Raw genomic sequence first — 22,070 nt, forward strand, 5'->3', positions numbered from 1 at the left:
CCCTCGTGTGCTTTGCCATAATTAAATAATCCAATCCACTTTCAATTTCTTTCAAAAATTCAACAAACTGTCGCTGATTTAAGGCATGTCCCCGGATAAAATTTACAACTTTTGTCACAACAGTAATGACGTGATTCAATTTCAAGACTTTTCTACATAACACTTCTTGATGAATAATGTAGTGTAAAAATAATATATCCTGTTCTGGCTGCAACTCTTTTACTTTGTCGCTGATTCGTTTTAGTAAACCCACATTTGTCCCTGTTAAACTAGGACAGCCATCTGTAGTGATGCTTACTATTTTGTTCCAAGTTAAATTTACTTTAACTAAACACTTTTCAACAGTGATAAAGAAGTCTTCACTGGTAGTTGTATCTTTCATTCAATGCACACTAAGAAGTTCCTCGCTAATTTCAGAGTTCTTGTTAATACCTCAGATAAATATTAATAATTGACTTGTGTCAGTAGTATCGCAGAACTCATCTAAAGCCAGAGAACAATATGTAAAATCAGCAGTTTTTGTTCTTAGCTGGTCAAGTAAATTTTCTGCAGTATTTTCGATCCATCGTACTATTGTTCTTCTTGAAAGGCTTACATTTTCAAAAATATGTTTCTTTTCAGGACAACATATCTCCGACACTTGTATCATGCATTGTTTAACAAATTCTGCTTCAGTAAAAGGTTTACAGAACTTAGCAATTTTGTGTGCAACAGCATAACTTGCTTTTGTGGTAGATTTCTCGATATTACTTTGGTACAAATATTGTGTTGCTTATTCAAGTTTTTTTGTCATGTTTTCTGCTGCACTTCGAAGTTCTGTTAAAGAAAGTGATGCATATTTTGGATGTTTTGATTTAAAATGCCTGTTTATATTGTATTCCTTGAAAACAGCAATTGTTTCCTGGCAAACTAAACAAATTGCTTTTTTTATCTATGTTTGTAAAAAGGGATTTTACCATCCATGCTTCATTGAAATTTCTGCACTCCAAATCAACTTTTCTTTTTTTAGATTGACTCATTTTACAAAGGCCTACAAATAAATAATTTAATTATTACAATAAAATAATATATATATGTGATGTACCAGCTTTAGTCGTAGCTTAAATTATCAGATGATAAGATTAAAAAAACAGGATCCATTTATTATTATTCAGGAGAAAAAGCAGTTACAAAATCAGATATCTGGAGTAAATAAAAAGAATTACTAATAACTTTTTGTATGAAGTTTACTGCATTGTGACATTTAAGAAAAAGCCCCGATATTCTTTTGCAAGTCCTTTTATAGCCTCTGGAAAGGCGGAGCTTCCAAGAAATGACTGACGTCAGCCTCGTCAGCCAATCCAGTTCGCTTTAAATATTTTCAGAACATTCTATAACTGTACATGTACAGAAGGCGGGAAAACCAACTTGACTACGGGGCTGTGGATTTAATTCCACGTACTTTCAAATAAGAGAACATCGCCATTAAAAAATGAAAAGAACATACAGTTTGAATTTTAAGTGTATTCTTGACTATGGAAATTTTATTATTACATATACATATATATATATATATATTATTAAGAAATAAGACATATATATGAGATTAAATAAGATATATTTTAAGAGGATGTTACAGCATATAAGAGATTAAAAAAATTGCATGCAGGATTTTTCAACGGGCCGGATAAAGCAAGCAAAAGGGACGGCTTTTGCCCACCTCTGCCGTAAGGTGCTGATAGGTAGTCTGAGGTGTCTGGTACCAAGTGCTCACCAACTGATCTTGCAGTTACCACACATTGGGAGGGGGGTAGCATGGCAGCCCGAATTTGGTTTTCCAGGTAGGACTACAAATGCTCAATTGGATTAATGTCGGGTGAATTTGGAGGCCAAGACAGGACTTAAAAGTCACTGGAATGTTCCTCGAACCACTCCCTGACAATTTGACCCTTATGACATGGTGCATTATCCTGTTGATAAACACCGTGCCCCGCCAGAAATACTGTTGTTGTGAATGGAGGAATCTGGTCTGCAAGGTCATTCACGTAGCACACAGATTGTTTTATGGGGATTATGGGTCCTAATGTGCTCCATGAAAACACTACCCATATCATAATACCCCCATTTCCATTCAACTATGCATCCAGGAGCCAGAGCTTCGCTTGAAAATTGGCATATCAGCACATGCCCATCAGTGTGATAGACCAGAAAACATGATTAGTCGGACATGCAACTTTCTTCTATTCTTCTAATGTCCAATTCTGATGATTCTTGGCCCATTGTAGATGCAGCTGGCGATGACGTGCCGTCAGTGCAGGTATATGTTTCGGCCTCCGGCTGCATAGGCCCATACGCATCAATTTAGGCTGCACAGTGTCTTGAGGAACACTGTTGGGGTCGCCACTTCTGCAGCTGGTGGTGATTTCAGCTGTTGTAGCTCTTCGGTGATGGCGAACAATGCATAGCAATTTCCTCTGTCCTCTGGAATCTATATGCCCTTGACAACACACTGTTGACTGACAAGTTGTCGTTTCACCATTCATACACAACTTTTGATATGTGCTTATTACAACTGCACGTGAAGAACCTACTAAACGCGCTGTTTCTGATATTGATGTCCTCACTCACCAAGCCATATCGATCTGACCTTTATCAAAGTTTGATAAATCAGCTGCTTTTCCCATTATGTCGCTAATCGCATTATGTTTGGGAAAACAATGCTTAGCCACTTTGTATACTTCAACATCAGCCGTGCATATACAGTGGTTTTTTCCTGGGTGAGGCCATTGTTATAGATGAAGGATGGTCATAATGTAATAGCTTTTCGGTGTATAAAGCATGTGTTAAGTAACTGTAAATTTAACTGTTAATGTTATTCAAGCATCTACTCCCCTTTGGGCTATATGTCACGTCACCACTCTCACACTTTGAGCATTCTAAATTATTGTGTAGGTAATGTTGAGGGAAGACTGTGTTAAACCTGTTATGTATGTTTATACAATACAGAGTCTGAGATCCGGATGTCCAATATCCGGAATGATCTAAAATCTGGACATCAAAGCAACCAACTTTTTTTAATTTAATTTTATTTATTTATTTTTTTATTTTTTGTATGCTTTACGTATGAGCATTTGATTCTACCCGGTAATAAAACATGTGGAGAGTCCCGATTCTTAATTTCACTTTGGCAGTAAATAAAATACCTTGTTATTGGAGAAACAATCATTTTAGAATAAATATGTGTGATCAATAATTTGGCTCCATTGCTGCATATCTGTTTGCCATACATCTTAAACCAAAACATTCTACATATATACATCATTGATTTTACCCCACTAATATTTTATATCTCTGATGCGAACCTGGCAAATTTTATTTATTATATTTTGTTTTCATCTTTGCATGTTTATCAATGCATGACAACTTGAGTAATGACTCATGTAGCTATGCCTAAACAATTTTTATATTACTAATTAAATAATAAAGAGTATAGTAACCTTTTATGTTGACATTATGCTTTGCAATGATTACAGACTTAAGTTAAATGCACTAAGACTTGTTGATGAGGAAAAATTTAACAAAAATTTTATTCCATTTGTTAAAAATAGATTTTGTTAATGATACTCATAGGCCAAAAGATTACATTTAGGGCTATTTGAATTAAGAATAACTGATTTGTTATTCACATAAACCCAGAATCAGCACAGGGCTTATATGGCTGCCCTGGACAGTAGAATTTAGGGAATACAAAAGGAGGTGTTTGGTAGCAGAATTTAGGACCCACAGGGACTGCATCAGGTGGTAAGATATCTAAGACCAGCCTTGAATAAGCCTTAAGTACATGTGGGAATTTACTTATTGATGACTTGGATAAGCTTTAAGCATGTGCAAGAAATAGACATGAGTATAATAAATAACTAAACTAATACAATTCAGGCTTAATTGTCTCACTACACGATAGAAGCAAGATAAAATTTAGCGGAACAACTTTTCATTAATTGCCAATCCCATGACACATAGCCAGATATGTATAGTGAACGATAGCTAAATTTTATGATGATAGTCGTGAATTTTAAAGGTTTTCGGATATCGCAAACCAAAGGTGAAATTTTCCAATTAATGGATTTTGTAAAGAAGTGTGGAGAAGCGGTAATAAATGGAGATGATATAAAAGTTTGTTTTTCATTGTCAAAACAATGTTCCTCAATTGTCAATCAATTAATGGATGGCAAAATCTGTAGCATGGTTCTAGATCCAGACAATACCCGCTACCAATAGTGAAGAAAGTGACAGAGAGGTTACTGAAAACAAAAAAAAAATTTGATTGACAAGCTGGAATTCACACAGCAAATACAGGACTTCAACAATGCAACAATGTGACAACAAGAAATTATGTCTTTCTATGGAATTAAAGAGAAAGTATTAGCACATAAACGAAGCAACTTAAACAACTTGCATTGAAAAAAATTTTTAATGAAATAAACAAATAAATATTGTTTTGTAAATTTTGATACCCTTTAGATCATAAATGCTTCTTTAGTTCATAAATCATGATTTTATATTTTTAATTTTATAATTTCAACATGCCATCTTGCTAGATTTAAACTGATGATCTAATAACTGGAAAAAATCCTCAATCCGGAATTGTAGAAGTCCCGGCGAGTCCAGATTTCTGACTTTGTACTGTATAAACTTATAATTATGTTCAGTACTAACACACTAAAGTTTTCTTTTGATAAAGTATATTAATTTTTTACAGAGAGAGTTTTTTGAAAAATCCTGATAATGTGTTTTAAATGTCTACATCTGCAGAGTGTTTCTTTAAAGCAATATTATTTTTAACAAACTTGTTTTAAAAATGTTTTCAAGTTTAAAGCAGAGTTATTGCTGCAGAGAGATGAGAAAGTATGCACTTATTGATACTTGTTTGAAGCTGACTATAGTAACCTTTCATTCAGTCTCACTGATTACTCCTTATGAGTTCATGTCAAGTGAGGTTTTCCTGTGCCAACTGAAACAGCATTTAAAATATCTGTAACCTTTCATTCAATCTCACTGATTACTCCATATGAGTTTATTCCATATGAGTTCATGTCAAGTGAGGTTTTCCTGTGCCAACTGAAACAGCATTTAAAATATCTTTAACCTTTCATTCAATCTCACTGATTACTCCATATGAGTTTATGTCAAGTGAGGTTTTCCTGTGCCATTTGAACACTAAAGTTGTATGCATGGTGTCTGAATGGGTGTATAATATTCCCAAATAGCATTCATAGAGATGTGTGTATGAAATGTTTTAGAAGATATTTTTAAATAGGTCTACAATATATTTTATTTGTTTTAATGATTCTGATTTAATATTTTTTTTAACCCCATGCAATAAATAAATGGTGTACTTTTAGAAAATGGTACAATGATTGTTTCACAGAACTTGAGTTAAACTTTTACACATTGTTATTACATTTTATTACTGTGTATATAAATTATCAGTTAAATTTAAACATTATTACTGGTACTGTATTTTAGGAAATTGTCATGAATTTGAATAAAGATTTCAGCTTGAAATTACACTTCATCATAATAAGGAAGGCAAGACGTTAAATGACAGAAAAGAATGAACTTTTTTCTGTGGTTAAAAATACACTTGAGCATATATAGGGTTTTAGGAAAATATTATATACCCCTGTAACTTTTGTATGTTATGTCATAATGCCACAGAAGTTATGTGATAGGTGGAAAAAGTGTGCAGTTAAGTATCCTTGTAAGGGGCAAAGGTCAAAATATGGAATGTTAAAAAGTTAACTCTGAAATCAACAGAAAGAGACAAAGTCTTCTAATTGTAAACTGAAAAAGCACAAGATAGTTTGTAATTCAACCAAACCATTAACAAAAATATGTATATAAAAAAAGTAAAAAAATGCATAGAGTATCGATGTGAGTATCGATGCAAGTATCGATGAAAACGGTTTTCTGGTAACTATCATGCAATACTACGTAAAAACTAGAATATAATAGCTATAGAAAAGTAATTATATGAGTATAAGATACCACAGCTTCATGTTAAATTTTAGCATAAAACAGCTGAAGGCGATTTATTGATGATTAGTCAGATGGTACAACTTAATGACTGTCTTTACACGATTGGTGTTATGGTATGAGATTTATTTGAATGTCAGCTAAATATTTTTTAAAAACGTAGAACTACAAGTTTTTATAGCCTACAAAAATGTGTCCAGATTAAAGTGAAAACATTGTATCTTCAATAACTATGTTCTTGTTATATCCCAGGTGCTAGAAATTTTTCTCTTTATTGATATAGATCTTTCTGTTGAAATATGCATTGTTATATTGTATTAATTAAACACCACTTTCATTTTTTAGTATGAAGTTTTCCTCAAGTCTGTGTTGCTTTAGCATTTATTTTTCTACGATCCATATTTAGTTATTTGGGATGTTCATTTGGCTGCACATGTCACTTTCTTTTAAATTAACTTTTGTAGTGCTATGACACAACACTAAAAATTATAGAGGATATACAGTTTTTCTAAAACCCTGTATACAATGTATAAAAATAAATAAAAAATGGACCATTTGTAATCAAAATAAAGAAAATATGAACAATTATTATTTGTTTTGCATCCAAGATCCCACTTTACAAAATCCCCACATAATTGCTAAATACATTTATCTTCATATTCTGTATATAATTACACTTAAAAATCAAACTAAAAGCATTATTTATTACAGCCATTTAGAAGGACCGTACGTATTTGACAAAGGCCTCACATTTAACAATTCGAATAGCCAAATAAGCAGCTGCCATTGTGGGAAGCATCTTTTCCCTAGGAAATCGACACCTGACAGTGAACGAGGACTTCAGAACATTGGTTTAGTCAATGGGGATAGTAAAAAATGCTGGTAACTAAGTTTTTCCTAATGATGCATTTATACCCTGCGTGACTCTTTTGCTTAGACTAACAACCTTGCGTCTAGTTTTATGGAATTTCTGAAAAGATAAAGAATAGTTTTAGTGAATAAAGCATGGTTTGAAAATATTTTTGATATATTCATTTTGAGTTTCCTTTTAAAATAAGGATGCTCTGCAAAATCAGTTATTCGTTGCTGTGCATTTAGTGGCTTATTAATTTGTTTGCATAAAATGCATCTATTTGGTCATGTAAATCTCTACTGTAGTTTTAATTTAAAATTAACTAATAGAACTTATTTTTAAAAATTTACTTGCTGTTAAAATATTTTTTGATATGATTCTTAAAATTCAGTATAAAGAATTCTTTTCTGAGCACTGTGTTAATTATGAAATTAAAACTGCTTATCAAAGCCTAAATGCCTTTTTCTATGTGCTGGCATTGTGATATATATGTATTTTCCCATTAAAATATCACTTTTATCACATCTTTATGCAAATTTGAAGTGAATAGAATGATAGTTCTGTATATTTTGTAGTTATGTCATTTCCTAATTTGAATGCTTTGAAAATATTCTCTGCAGGAAAATTTAAATGATTAATAAATTTACTGAATTAAAAAAAAAGTTACTGCTTTGTTAATGTTTTTGGCAGTTGTTGTCTTACAGGATGCAAGGTATCTGTGGTCACAAAGTGGAAATCTTGTGTACTGAAATTTTAAAATCTAAATTGTGATAATTCAAACAGAGGATATAAAAGTGTTAGCTGACCAGCAGACAGTTCCCAAGAGAAAATCGAACTGCAGATACTGCTGTTTTGTACAACGTTTAATCATTGTTTTTGAGGTTTCGGCTATTCCTATTAGGGCTTTATGCGTCAAATAGGAAGTATTTATGCAAAATACCACTGCAGCACCAGTAGCAAGGCTAGGCTCTTTTTCAAGAAATAAATATAGGAAGAATTTACCATTCCTTGTTTCACCAATTGACTTTTGGAGCAAGCAGAACTATTGTATAATAAAAGGGAAATTTCATTCAGGCTATAGAATTCTTTCTTAATTAACTTTGTGGTAGCTGATTCCTGCTTCAGAACTGTGACCTGTTGAGTTTTTGTAGAATTTAAAAATTGCTAAAAGGCTTAAGTATTCAGATAGATCAAGTTATTGCTGAACTGTTTAGTATTGCAAAGATATCTCTTTTGGGAATACAAATTGTGGCAATGTGGCTTATTGATTTGTAGAAAAATGCATTTTTCTGATCAAATAAGCCATTTTTGTAGTTTTAATTGAAAGTTAACTTTTTTATGAATTTACATGCTATTAAAATCCAATACAAAGAATTAATTATTAATATTATATATTAGTAATATATTAATTATGAAAAAATTACCAATGAAAGTGTAAATGTCTTTTCCTGTATAATGGTGCTGTCATACTTTTTCCACTGAAATATCACTTCTGTCAGATCATCATTTAAAAAGAATAGAATGATGGTCCTATATATTTTTTAGTTTTTTTTTTTTTTTTTTTTTTTTTACTAATTTTCTAATTTAAGTGTTCTGAGAATGTTCTTCACTGGAAATTATCAATAATGATTTATAACCTTATTAAATTAATATAACAGCTTCATTGATATTTTTGCTAGTCTTTGTCTTAAAGGATGCAAGATAACTATGGTAGCATGATGGAAATCTTCAGTATACTAAAATTTGAAAATCTAAATAAATTAATCCAAGCTGAGGAAAGAACTGTCTTAGGTAATATTCCACACCATTAGCTTTCCAGCAGACAATATTCAAGAGAAAATGTCCTAACCTACAGACATTGGTGTGTTGCATAAAGTCTAAATATTGTTTTCAGTAATTAGGATATGCGTAGTAATGTTTTATGAAGTAAATATAGCACTACATGATAGTTCTAACAGTGAGATATTATATCTTGTTCCTTCAAGAATGTATCATTGCATGTTTTATGAAAAGTGTTTGAAAACATACGCAGAACTATTATACACGAAAGGAAGGGATCGTTAAGGCTGTAAAATACATCATTAACTCCATGAGTGCTAATTCCTACTTGCACAAGTGTTCCTATTTAGTTATTTACACAGTTTAAGAAATCATAAAGTATTCTTATAGAGCCACTCATAACAAGAATATTTGTTATTACAAAGATGCTGTTTTTGGCAAAGTGCTGATTAATGGCAAGGTGGTTTATTTATTTATTTGCATAAAAATACATCTTTTTGTTCATGTAAGGCATTTTTATAGTTTTCATTTAAAATGAATAAATAGAACTTTTTTTTCAAAATTTACTTTGTATCAAAATTTGCTTGATATGATTACTGAAATGAAATATAAAGGATTTGTTTCTTTGTAATAATTTATTAATTGTGAAATAGGACTGCTTAACAAAGCTTAAATATTGTATATTCTTTCCAAAAAATACCACAGAGTTAGATCATTATGTGTTATTAAAAAAAAAGTCTGATGCATCCCCATGACTTCCTTGTATGGAATATTAAATTATATGCATTTTTTGATGCATTTCACTTAAACTTATTTCCTCGAATTTCAGTAGAATTAGATTTCTCATTCAATTAGTTCAGTTCTCACTTTCCGACAAGGCAAAAATACATAAAACCTCAAAATATGTTCATTGAAAATTGAAAGATTTAGGAAAACATAAAACTCCAAATACAGTTAAAACTATTTAAAAAAAATAAATTACAAATCCAATTAGAGGATCTATGCAACAAGCAATTCGGCCAGCAGGCAAGAAGGCAAATTTTTTGGTGCATAAAACTAAAAGCTTCCTTTTGGTCCCGCTCAGCAAAAAGACACAAAATATGCAGAAACTGACTTAATTCACTATTCTGCTAATCAAATGTAAACAAATATCACTGGTATGGTAAAAAAAAAAAAAAAAACGCTTAGCTGCAGTTAAACAACATTTAAATTGTTGATAATTCTACAACTGTTATATCTAGATTAACTGAGGCATAAAAACATTAGCCGGAAGATAAGAACAACATAATTCAATCATTTTTAATGCAAAAAATGCACAATTTACCAGCATATAAGAATAAAAAAAACTGTGCTAACAGAGTGGATATATATATATATATATATACACACACACCAAAAAAAGGGGTGCACAACTACATGTTATAGCAGTCCTGTATACAAAATTTCGTTGTTTTGAGGCCACTCATTTTTGAGTTATGCGAGATACATACAGACACCATGAAAAAAATCTCTTCTAAATTCATTTTAAATCAGTTTTATAATTTCGTTTGGGGGAAAAGAATCCTTTATTCTGTCCTTACGTATAGGTGTCACGCAAAAACATCATTAAATCGTATTCAAAAGCATTCAAAATAGATATTTTTGTTTAAATATGATACCCGGAATTTTTCATGATTACAATACTTCCTTTACTTTGTACAAGGAAGTCAAAAGGAGGAAATGATGTGCCTACACATTTTGGACTTTAATTTATGTAATTCCCAAAAATGAGAATGTTCTTCATAAACAAATTTAAATTAGTAAATTTGTTAAATTAAAATAGCTTTGTTGATATTTTTGCCAGTCCTTATTTTATAGGCGGCAATTTGGAATCTTTAGTCGAATGAAATTTGAAAATTCGAATGTACTAGTTCAAGCTTAGAAAATGACAGCTTTAGGCAATAAGCATAAAACAACTGCCAGTTGTTTTTAACATTAAGAGGATGGAAACTGTTGGAAAGTATAATTGATGTGATTTTGATATTTGCATCAGAATCTGAATAGTGGTTAGAAAGAAATTATACAAGCTTCCAAAATCATAGGGACTTTTGCAATTCCAGATGTTTAGATCATCAATTTAAATCTAGTCAGATGACATGTAGAAATAATAAGTTGAAAGATATGAAATAGTTATTTATTAAATAATAAAGCATGTATGATCTTAGAGAATCTGTTAAAAAAAGCTCAATATTCTTTTTGTTCTATTTTTGTAAACATAAGTTCCTTATGCTGTTTCATTTTTCATGTTAATAAAAATCTTTTTAGTTTTATAAACAGACAAAATTTCTTCCTCGGTTCAGGTATTCAAGTTCTGTCACTGACATGTCGAAAATTCCCACTAAATTGCCAGTTAATTAATTTTTATTCTCACCAACTCTCTATCACTTTCTTCACTATCACTAGTGATATTTTCTGGATATAAAAACTTTACATATTTAACCATCTGTTACATGATTGGTGATTGGGGCATTATCATTGAATTGGGAAACTTCTGGTCTTATCATCCTTATTTATTATCACTTCTCCACATTTTTTCACAAATTCCATTACTTGGAAAATTTTGGCTTTTGCTTATGATACCTGAAAAACCTTTATATTCACAGCTATCATTGTCGTCATTTGATAGCTGGCCATAAATTATGCTAAGTATTTATTTAATCTCTGCAGACCCATCCTCCCATGACATTGCAGTGTTCCATGTAGCAAATTTCATGTTAAAGTATTCCAAAAATTCTTTAATGAATGTGGCGCTGTTCAGTAAATTTAGCACAGAATTTGAAAAAGCTACTTTTCTACATTTCAGAGCATACAGCATGATATCCATTGGCTGAATGAAGGATGTGTAATTTTGAAGGAAGGAATAAAATAAATAGTATCTTTTACACTTTAACTCAAGTATGAGCTGAATAATTGTCTATAATGAGGAAAGATTTTGCATCATACAGTAGTAAACAAACCGATTTCAAGCATTGGGTATGGAATAATTTTCAAACCAGTCATTCATTAACGTTTATGTCTTCAGTGTTGTTTTATTTGAATGACAGATGACAGGAAAAATCTTTATCCCTTAAATGCCCCAGATGATTGCATAACTTTCCCACATTTAAAAAGTTTACTTTGATCAGCATTTGTTCATGCAAAAATCATTAATCTCCCTTTGAAATGTTTGACACCATTTCTTTTCTGTTGAGGTCGCCGTATCTTGAGGCACTTGAGACCAGTTGTTCAGTATTATAAATTTGTACTGGAAGTAATTTTCACTATCAATAAGTTTGATGAATTTATCCGCAAACTGTTTTTATATGTATATTTGTTTATTATTTTTCTATGTTTGTAAGAAATAATTTTTTGTTTTTTGTTTTTCTACCCATCTTCCCCTAACCCCATTATTTACGTGATGAGGTAACCTTGTTTAACGATGTTTCATATTGCGCTCTACTTTTGGAAAAAGGGGTCTTACTGTACTTGAAATTTATAAACTAACAATTACTTCATTGTTTAGGCAATTTTATAACACAAGCTTCTAAGAGCTTGTTATGCCATGGGTCATATGTAATGTCTAGAGTTAATTCTGAATGGGCAAAAATGTTAACAAGCTCATCTTGTCAGCAGGACCATGAGTGCATGAAGCTACTCTGTCAGTACAACAAATGCGTGGTTAGGTGTCTATCAAGAGCTTCAAGCATCATATGAATGCAGATGTTTTTATGGGTACAGAGAGTCGGGGTGGGTGAAAGTGTGCATTCTCTTAACTGTATGTCAAATGTAGAACCCTAAAACTGAGTATGATGGATAACTTGCTTGTAACCTGCAGCAAAGACAGAGTGCACTGATACTGGCCATAGTAAACTTTTGCTTCTTTTTAAATATTCATTATTGTTCTTTTGTTAAATTGTATTCCTGATAGACAGAACAAATATTTTACTTAACTCTATTCATAAAATGCTTTGCAATTATAAAAGTAATATCTGTGTTGATTCTTTTTGTGACTGCATATAATAAATAATTTTTTTGTACTTTTTATTGCATCTTTCCTTTGTAATGTGTAATTTCTATGATGCATTATTTTTAATATTATATTGTATCAGATTAACATTTTTCAAAAATTAAGATGTGTATGTTTAATTTTTCCTAGTTTGAATTGCCAAAGTAGCCCAAATGAATTCCGGAAAGTAGGAGCATTTGCTCCATCAAATAACTTACCAGATACTGGATTATTTCCTGAGCTGGCAATACTCGAAAAGCCTTTTCTGAATTTGTCAAGGAGCAAGTTGCATCATTCAGAGAACAAGCAAAAAAATGATGACTCAAATAGAAACTCTGACAAAAATGCTAATTTAAATCTGGTTGATAACAAAAATGGCAGCGAAGTGGATTACAATTGCAACGCTAATGAGAAAGGTGGCCAAAAATTGACTTGCAGTGATTTCTCAGACTGCGAAGATTTTGTCATGGTAGAGCTGGTAAACACTATCCTATACATTCAAAATCCGGACACCAGTAAAACAACATGCAAAAAAGAGAATTGGTCTTTCATTATTTATTAATGAAAACAAATTCTACTTGATATCCTTTTTAGAAAATGCAAAGTGATGTTTGAAATTCTGTGAAGGAGGTCTAATTTTAGAGAAATAGGATGCATACAAAAGGAATTGGTTTTATATGGAAAATGTTGTTTTGAAAAATGAGATAGAATTGAAAATTTTAAAATTCCTTTCATTACAGTTCTGTATTTTCTCAAACGTAGTGTAATCAAAGTAAAATATATTCCAGAATTCTGCAAGCAGCTTTATCAGAGAGTTTTGGGGTACTTTATACTTTAATGTCACTTATTTGAAGTAGTGTTTATAGTGATACTTGAATTTTAAGGAGCGTTTTGTGTATTAGAAAAATTTATGGTTCATGTATAATAAAAATTTAAGCAAGTATTACTCATATTAGAAATGCATTATCTATGCCATAATCTTTAAATTTGATGTTAGATCCTTTTCATTGTTTAATATATCAAAGTACACTGCTGGCCATAAAAATTCCAACACCATGAACGAAAGCAAATACAAAAAAGATACTTACTGTACGTAAAAACAGTATGGCATAAAGACAAAATGATTAAATTTGTAAGCAGTTTGTATGTTTACATGTGTGCAAAATTAGTAGAAACAGCTGTCGCCCCTGGCAGCTAAAATGGCCCTTACCTAGTTATGCATGGAGTCAAACTGGGCTTGGATGACAGAAATGGGCAACTCATTCCATGATGCTTCAAGTTTATACCACACTTAATCAACGGTATTAGCTGGAGAGAGATGGTACCAATCTGCATTTAAATTACTGTCAATCTGAACTAGGGATGTGCTTATCGTGCACCCAATAGCTGCCCAAACCATCACACCAGGTGCAGGGCCCCTATGTCAATATGAAATGAAAGCAAGCAATGTGGTTTCCTCAGAGAACATATATGGCCATCAGAATACTGGACACAGAATCGGGATTTTTCTGAAAAGACGACATTGTGCCACTCCCGTATCCAGCTTTGTCGCTCTGTGCACCACAGTTGCTGTCTTTCTCTATGCTGCGTTGTCAAGGAAAGCCAAATTAATGGTCACCATGTTGATGGGTCACGCTGCTGCAAACGTCGACACACAATATGAACGGATACTGGGTGTGTTGCAAACATGCCCATTTCCTGACTAATGGTCTGTTATGTGGTTGTACGGTTTTGCCAGGACTGACCTCACAATATGTCTGTCCTCTCTGGCGTTAGTCCTGATCCTGCAAGCCATTCAGTATGACCCTTAGCAACCCATTGATTCCATATTTGAATGACAATGGTTGGATGTTGACCAGAGCGACAGGCGATATCGCAGAACAATAATCCATACTCTCGATAGGCAGTGATCCTGCCTCTGTCGAATTCCCATAGTTGCTAGTAAGCTTTTCTTATTTGTGGCAGAACATGATATTCTGAGCAAACTCCTACCTTACAAAGCACATTTCGAATGACAAATCCAGTACACAACTTTTCTTTCATGCAGTGCTTCAGATATTGTTTTTCCCTCCTGTGTCATCTAAATGCTCTGAAATATTAATCATTCACATATCCCGACCTCTTCTTCTTTTCTTGTAATTTTGACGTTTGTCAGATCACTCCTTCCTGGTGTTGCAATTTTAATGGCCAGCAGTGTATTTTTCTAATACTACAGAGGTTGGAATGAATACTTAAATAATGAACTTATAGTTAATCTTGAAATTATTTTATCATAAATAATTTAAAACAGACTAGAATTTTATTTGAAGATTATTAGATATATCATTATATTAGAGGACGTTGGATAGATATTTTATCAGATACCATGCCTGATGATTATGTCCGATTCATCTGCTTTTACCAGCTTTTATCTTTTTAGTAAAAAGACAGTTTCTGTTTGCATGGAAAGTTTATATATGGAAGGCTGAAAGCTTTTCTTAAGCGACTTTATTTTACTACTAAATTACAAATCACGAGGAAATTAAAGCTGTGGTGGGCACACTATGAATCTAAAATTGAGAATAATAGATAATGATTAATGTACTTACATGGAAGTAAGGATGTTTAGCTTTACTGCTAAAATGGCATCACCCCCCTGAAAAAAAAAAAAAAAAAAAAAAAAAAAAAAAAAAAAGAAAAAAGAAAAAAAAAATTGAGACAGCCTGTTGTAGTTTCAGAGCTCCTAAAATGAATTTATTTATATTCCTTCATTATTACTAGTTTCCTTTGAAGTAATTTTGTTCATAGCTGAGAAAGAGTAAGCATCAATAAAAAATTTTATTTCATAAATTGTTCAGTCAGTTTCTAACAATGATTTTGAAAATAATTTGCTTCTTTTGCAATTTATGCATGTTTATGGGGTGATATTTTTAACGGTTTGATGCAAAATTCACGGAATGAATACCGTATTTTGATGATGTTAAATTACAGCCCTTTTTCAGCATGCGTTTCCTAGCAGGTAAAATATAATAATTGTGATAGTTGAAACAATAATATACATCAGTTTATTTACAGCATCCTTTTTTAGAGTGCTGTTGATAATTAGACATTTTTTTTAAATAGTAGCTGGGCAGTTTAGTATGATAGGAATAAACTGCATAGGTGGGATGTTTTGGTGCATTACTTTCTGAGAGGGGAAGTAAAGTTTATATTACATGAAGAGCTTTACATGCAGATTATTAGATGATTATGATTTAGGAATTAGATCAGTCATATGATTCAAAATAATTCATCCAATTTTAAATAAATTTACCTATGAAATTTAAAATAGTAATTATTTATGCAACAAACAAAAGAAAAACTACCCAAGTTTTGCATTTCATTTGTGTAACTATGTGACTTCTGTAGTTTTATGAACACCACCCAGATTTGATTTTATCCAAATACATGGTGTGGGGGTTTTGTCACTGACTCGTTAGCAGCAAGTGTTTTTTTGAGCTCATTCAGAGTTACTTTGGACTCAAGGACAAAGGATGCATATGTGTATGGAATAAATTCAAATATAATCTCAACACTGTTCAGGTAAACTTATCAGAAGTCATATGGTGAGCATTTAAAAAGATTAAAGTTAGAACTTTTTCCTTTTTTGATGCATCACACTTTATTCCTTTAAATTTGAAATTGCTCATCCTCTGCTTAATGCCAATTCCTGACACATATCTGAAATTGGTAGTCTCTGAGAATATTCAATATTCAATAATTCTGATTCTAAATTAGTTCAGGCAACTAATGTATGAAAAAATCTGACAAATCAAATTAATTTGAATTTATTTAATAGCTTAAAGTGTGAAACACAGCAACCTGCAGTTGCATTAGAATTTAGTTCCGAGAAATTTACGTTTTTTTTTTTTAAATCGATGACAGTATCAAGATAGTGGACATATTCAGTTTACAAGTACTTCAATTTCTGATGCATCCTAACAAAAACTAAAATTACTCTCTTTTGTATCCAAACAGTAAATTGCTAGAAACTTTACTCAAAGCTATAAAAGCCAGTAATAAATCTCCGAAGCATCAACTCTCTCAATTACTGAAATACCATGTGTGAAAATTTACTATCCATCAATGTATAAAAATCCCCAAACAGATTTTTATTCAGATCATAAAATTAATGATAGACTTGTATGTTGTGGGCCTTAGATAATTTTTGTAAGTTATTTTAACTGAAAATTCACAGTTAGAAGATTAATACTATTGTTTCACATTAACATACATTTATCACAGAATTTCAAAGTTATTGTAGTTCTAGTTAATGTATTTTAGACTGAAATATCATGGTGGAAGGATTTGAATGAACCCCTTTTTAAATTCTCATTTTTGCATGTACTTTATTTATCTATTCTAATTAAAGTTAATAAATTTATGCATGAATAAAATTTCTCCTTTTTAATCAGTTTACCTATGTTGCCTTTATTATTATGTTTTCCCTTTTAATCTTTAATAATCTCACATTGAAGAAATAAAATTTTTAAAATGTGTCCGAGAATAAATTATATAAAATTTGCATGATTATATTTTAACGTAAATTGCATAAAAAAGTTGAATTGTCATGTACCTTAATCTTTTTGTTACTTACAGAAACCTCCATTTGCTGACTGTGATGGTGATAATGATCTAGGAGCTTTTTTTAGAGAATGCCAAAGTGCTCCACCCTTAGCTTCTTTTGCTCTTCAGCCAACTTTAGAAGAACAAGTAACAGACATTACTAGTCAGTTAGTGAAATTTGAAACTAGTATGAATGACTTTGATAATTTTGTTGATTCTATATGTCACATTGATACTGAAAAATAACACTGGTGCTGATGTTAATTAAAATGAAATCTGAATAAGTAATATGCAGAATATAAATGAAATCATTTGAATATTTTATTTGAGACAATTTCAAAGACTAATTATCAGCATACTTCCTGTTACATGTTATATAATTTTTGTTAATCTATCAATCTTCTTCACATCCTGTATATCTGCAAAAATATTAAACTCAATATAAACTAGTTTTGTTATTTTTGAATTCACAAGCAAAATCTTGACACACAAAAAAAGACACTTATAATGCAAAAAATGCTAGCAAAAATCATGAATTTTTTAACAGAGCTATTTGTATTTATGTCATTTTCACTGATCTTTTTTTTACGCCTTTTCTTTCCCTCCTGTTTCCTTAAGAAGCTCTCAAGTTCTTCTTGTTGTTTTTCTTTCTCGAGCTTCTTTTTCTGAAATTCAGCACGTTCTAAAGCTGTCATTGATTCTTTCTGTATGAAACATTCAGAATCACACAACAGATCTGTATTATCTTTAATCTGCGTGCAACATCGAATTTCCTTTTTCTTTCTTTTGCATGAACATCGAAGAATAATTTTCTTTTTACAATTATCTCTGTCAGCACAAGGTCCAGGGTGACATGGGAAAATGCAGCGATGACCACACGACATCTGTAACAAAATCTTGAAATTAATATGAAATAATTTTCTTCACAAGGAAATGTAGAAAGATCGTAATTAATATAACTGGGATAAAACTTTGATAATAAAATTGTGTCAGCTTGGGAAAATAAAGATTTTAGGAGATGAATGATATTCTAAATTGCAGTGAAATTCCTATTTTAAATGATTTGCACAATTATTAAAAATTAAACAATAAATTACAAAATGTTATAGAATACAATAATACACAATAATTTAATTTGTAGATTTATGACAGTAATCAAGAATGTATATATGTAAGACAAATATTTTCATAACATTTAAATAAGAAAATCATGCTAGACAAGTGACTCTATACAAGTTTTGTGCAATGAACTCCTTTCACCATTGCTAGATGTTCACCCCCCTTTCCTTTCTCAAAGTCTAAAAAATGCGTAAACATTTATTTACGCATTTCATTTTTTCATCATTTCTTAATCTGTTTTATAAATTAAATAAAAAGATATAGAAAATGTTGATAAATACCAAAACTAAGTTTTTTAAATTTGTAAACTAAAATGAAATATTTAATGGGTAAAATAAGACAGCATTCTTCGCTGTAATTATGAAATTCTGTCCAGCTTGAGAACTCCTAAACTGAACAATCTGCATCAAAAAAAGAAAATTTTTTGACAGCTGCATCAAATGTTAATAATACTCTAAATAATCTAGTGATGAAAGTTTTGCACTGAAATAAGTCCTATGCTTTGCTTCCATCAAGAGACTTATTTTCACCTTTAATGGTTCTTTAGAATAAATTTGAATACTTTTGCCCCTTTGATTGTGCTACTTATTTGCCACTCATTTAAATCAGTATCTTCATATTGCAGCTTCAAAATTTAATGCGTTAAAACATAGCCCTTTCTCGGTAAACCCACTGGGTTTCCCCCCTCCCCCAAGAAAGCTTTGATTATAAAATTCCTGAAGGTAGCCAGCTGAGTTTCAACACAGTTGATTCATACTGCACCTAAACAGCACAAAACAAAGTGTTCGTATGGTGAGTACAAAACCCTTTCCTTTCAATTTAGACTTTGCAACGCTAAGCATGCAGCAGTACAGTTTAAATCAAAGTAAATATATTACTATTCTCCATAAAATTGTTTCTTGCGTTAGTGTTCCTTTTTAAAAAATGTTTGTTAAGATTTGACTTGGGTTTCATTTTTATGTATAAACATCTACAGTTATTAATTTAGACTTGTCTACATAAATAGTAGAATTGAATCCTGCCAAAATCTCTTGGATGGTACAACCAGGCATGCTTGTCTTTTCAGGATATTTTTTCCCAAGAATTTAACCGACAAATTTAACATATTGAAAAAAAGCATTATATTTTGAACATCGCAGGATGCAGTGTACATCTTTGCATAACCAAATTAAGAAAAGCTCACTTTTTGTCTCATCTTGACCCCCCTTGGGCTCAAGCGAAAATTCCTCTCATAAAAATAGAAACTTAACTATGAAGAGATGCTGTGATGCTATAGCAATTCCTCCCTAATATTGGTGAATTACATTACATAAATATCAAATAAATACAGAGCAACAATCATACAGATTGTAAATAATTCTTATGTTAAGGTACATTGAGGCTAGTGTAAAAACACAGTACAAGAACTTAAATCACACTGGTAAAACTTGAAATGATATCTCTAAATTCAACACAGCAATTATTCCTACTTATTAAAATAGATATAATTTGATAGTTTCTAAATATAAGGAATATATAATTATACATTCATTCTCTCTCAATAAGAAAAACCTTCTGAATACTTATTTAGTTATTTCTGTAATTGGTTTCTTTTTGGAGATCCTAATCTTCCTTCTAAATTACTATTTTTAATAACATCAAAATAATCAAACATTTGGACTGGTATCAGTACAAGGAAAATTTATTTTTTTGTCAATCTGGTTAACATCATTTTTGATGCAAGCTAAATAATAAATTGCTCCAGATGATAAAAAGATAAGTGGCTTTTTATTTAAATTTACTAACAGTAAGCTTCATATTGATTCTCTCATTCATTCCTCACATACTCGCTGAGTGTGAAAGTATATGCAAATTTCAGGTCAAGTGGCATAAAAATGAATTGTGAAGTAAAATAATAATCAGGCTGACTCATAACAGAAGTTTGACTCAGTGTTGGCTGCTGTGGCTACATGCTTAGAGGCAGAAAGTCGCTGATCAGAGCAGATGTGAAGACCTAACATTGGTATGGTTGATTTAGAAGTCAAACAACAGAAATCAGTGTTATTGAATTTGAAAATATAACACTGATTTTTGTTGTTTGACTTCTAAATTAATATTTGTTCGGCATGTTATTGTATCTTAATTATTGGTATTGTTGGTAAGTGTCAAAAGTTAGCTGCAATTTGTCTGACCCAGTTAGTGCCATAGCTTTATGAAGATGTGCTGGAGTTGTAACCCAGTTATTATATAGTATTTAATATGAAGTTCCAATAAGATGCTGAAGCACCAGAGGTTATAGGTTATTTCACATTACATCTCATTAGCTGTAAGGAATAAAATTTTAATTTTTACATTTTCGTGTTGTATCTTGCATCCACAATAAGGATTAAGGGATAACTCACCTTAACAAGCAGAGATAATTTCTAAGGGTGAGCAGTTAGTTATAATAGATTTACATGGTTACAATAACGAGATAACTTCTAAAGGTGAGCAGTTGGTTATAATATATTCATATGGTTACAATAACATTTTTTTAACTTCTAAAATTATCGCTTGAAAAAGCACTAATAACATTTTACAGCAGTTATTATTTATGATTTCATTCTACAGCAAACAACAAAATATTTATGCATCTGTTTCATTTGAAAAATTTCCAGATATTTTAGCTAATTTACATCAATTTCTTTTTCTTAGCATATTTTCTAAGTTTGTTTCAATAAACAAATCAATGTTCTTTCTAATCTCTGTTTTCATCTCATAATTTGCTGATGTTTCAACAGTGTAACTTTGAAGAATAATTTTCTCTCTTTATAAAATCAATTTCTTTTTCATGATTTTTTTCATTTTTGAATTTTCAGATCCCAGCACTCTTTGTTGGTTGGAAAAATAACACTTTCCATTTTTCTGAAGCCAAAATTATTCAAAAAACATCTTGTATAGGTGAATTAAGTTTTCTGAAGGCATTTCACATTCAAAAAAAAAAAAAAAAAAATCTTTCCATTCTAGTTAACGAGACTAATTCCAACCCATCTCAGCCTTTGAGGAAATTATGTCTTAGTTTTCTTCTTTCATCAATAGGTGGCGTCAGTAGGACTTCTTTAGAGCCATGTTGTTATCAACATGTTCTATCTCGCTTATTTCACTTAGGGAGCTAAGAAGATGGTTCTGAATTTAAACTACCGAAACTAGTTCTGCAAAATTTACAAATATTACGCTGAATCTTGTTGTTTAACTTCTACAGTAATCTTAATGGGTCCAACTAAATCTATATGCCATACTTCTAAAATATCTTCAGATTACTTGAATTTCACAATTTTTATAAGAACTTTGTCATTTTCCTTAATGTACAAGATTTCACATTTATTCTTGGAAATTTTTTCATTTTCTAATACAATGACTAATAAGTTTCTCTTCATTTCCATCAATCTTTCAGAGTTTAGGTGACCTAGTCTCAGATGCAAAAGTTGCTAATTTTAGCTTTTTTCCATCAACTTCAAATTTGTTTCAATTTCTGTTAGCTATATGTTGAATGTTCCATGTTAATTGGTCACTTCTGCTCTAGTTTTTCTAAAAGTTACTTTTAATCTTGATCTACAATTTTTGGCACTGATAAGTAAATTTTGCTTAAGTTTAGTACTTGCAGAATATGTTTTAATATGCTCTTATTTCTATAAATTTGCATTTTTACAAATACCGACTGATTTGTTCATAGCCTCC

The 22,070-nt window shown here is 31.1% G+C and overlaps 2 protein-coding genes across 7 annotated transcripts in view; one reads left to right on the forward strand and one right to left on the reverse strand.

The window, feature by feature from the left end:
* The window catches only part of LOC118193735 (autophagy-related protein 13 homolog), an 83,164-nt gene extending 65,460 nt beyond the window's left edge, over positions 1-17,704 (forward strand). The window contains exons 5-7 of one of the 3 annotated variants that reach the window (XM_035364863.2): positions 6,727-6,897; positions 12,822-13,149; positions 17,289-17,704. In XM_035364863.2, coding sequence (XP_035220754.1) covers positions 6,727-6,897; positions 12,822-13,149; positions 17,289-17,501 — 712 coding nt within the window. In that variant the 3' untranslated portion in view covers positions 17,502-17,704. The remainder of the gene's footprint in view (positions 1-6,726; positions 6,898-12,821; positions 13,150-17,288) is intronic. The other 2 variants (XM_035364864.2, XM_035364865.2) reach the window with 2 other exon arrangements.
* The window catches only part of LOC118193734 (NF-X1-type zinc finger protein NFXL1-like), a 139,829-nt gene continuing 135,313 nt past the window's right edge, over positions 17,555-22,070 (reverse strand). For all 4 annotated transcript variants that reach the window (XM_085809611.1, XM_085809610.1, XM_085809609.1 and 1 more), the window contains exon 16: positions 17,555-18,139. In XM_085809611.1, the coding sequence (XP_085665737.1) occupies positions 17,723-18,139 (417 nt within the window). In that variant the 3' untranslated portion in view covers positions 17,555-17,722. The remainder of the gene's footprint in view (positions 18,140-22,070) is intronic.

The sequence above is a fragment of the Stegodyphus dumicola genome, chromosome X2 (assembly GCF_044657685.1).
Source record: "Stegodyphus dumicola isolate Sdum_Otavi_A_Nest chromosome X2, ASM4465768v1".
NCBI lineage: Eukaryota > Metazoa > Arthropoda > Arachnida > Araneae > Eresidae > Stegodyphus > Stegodyphus dumicola.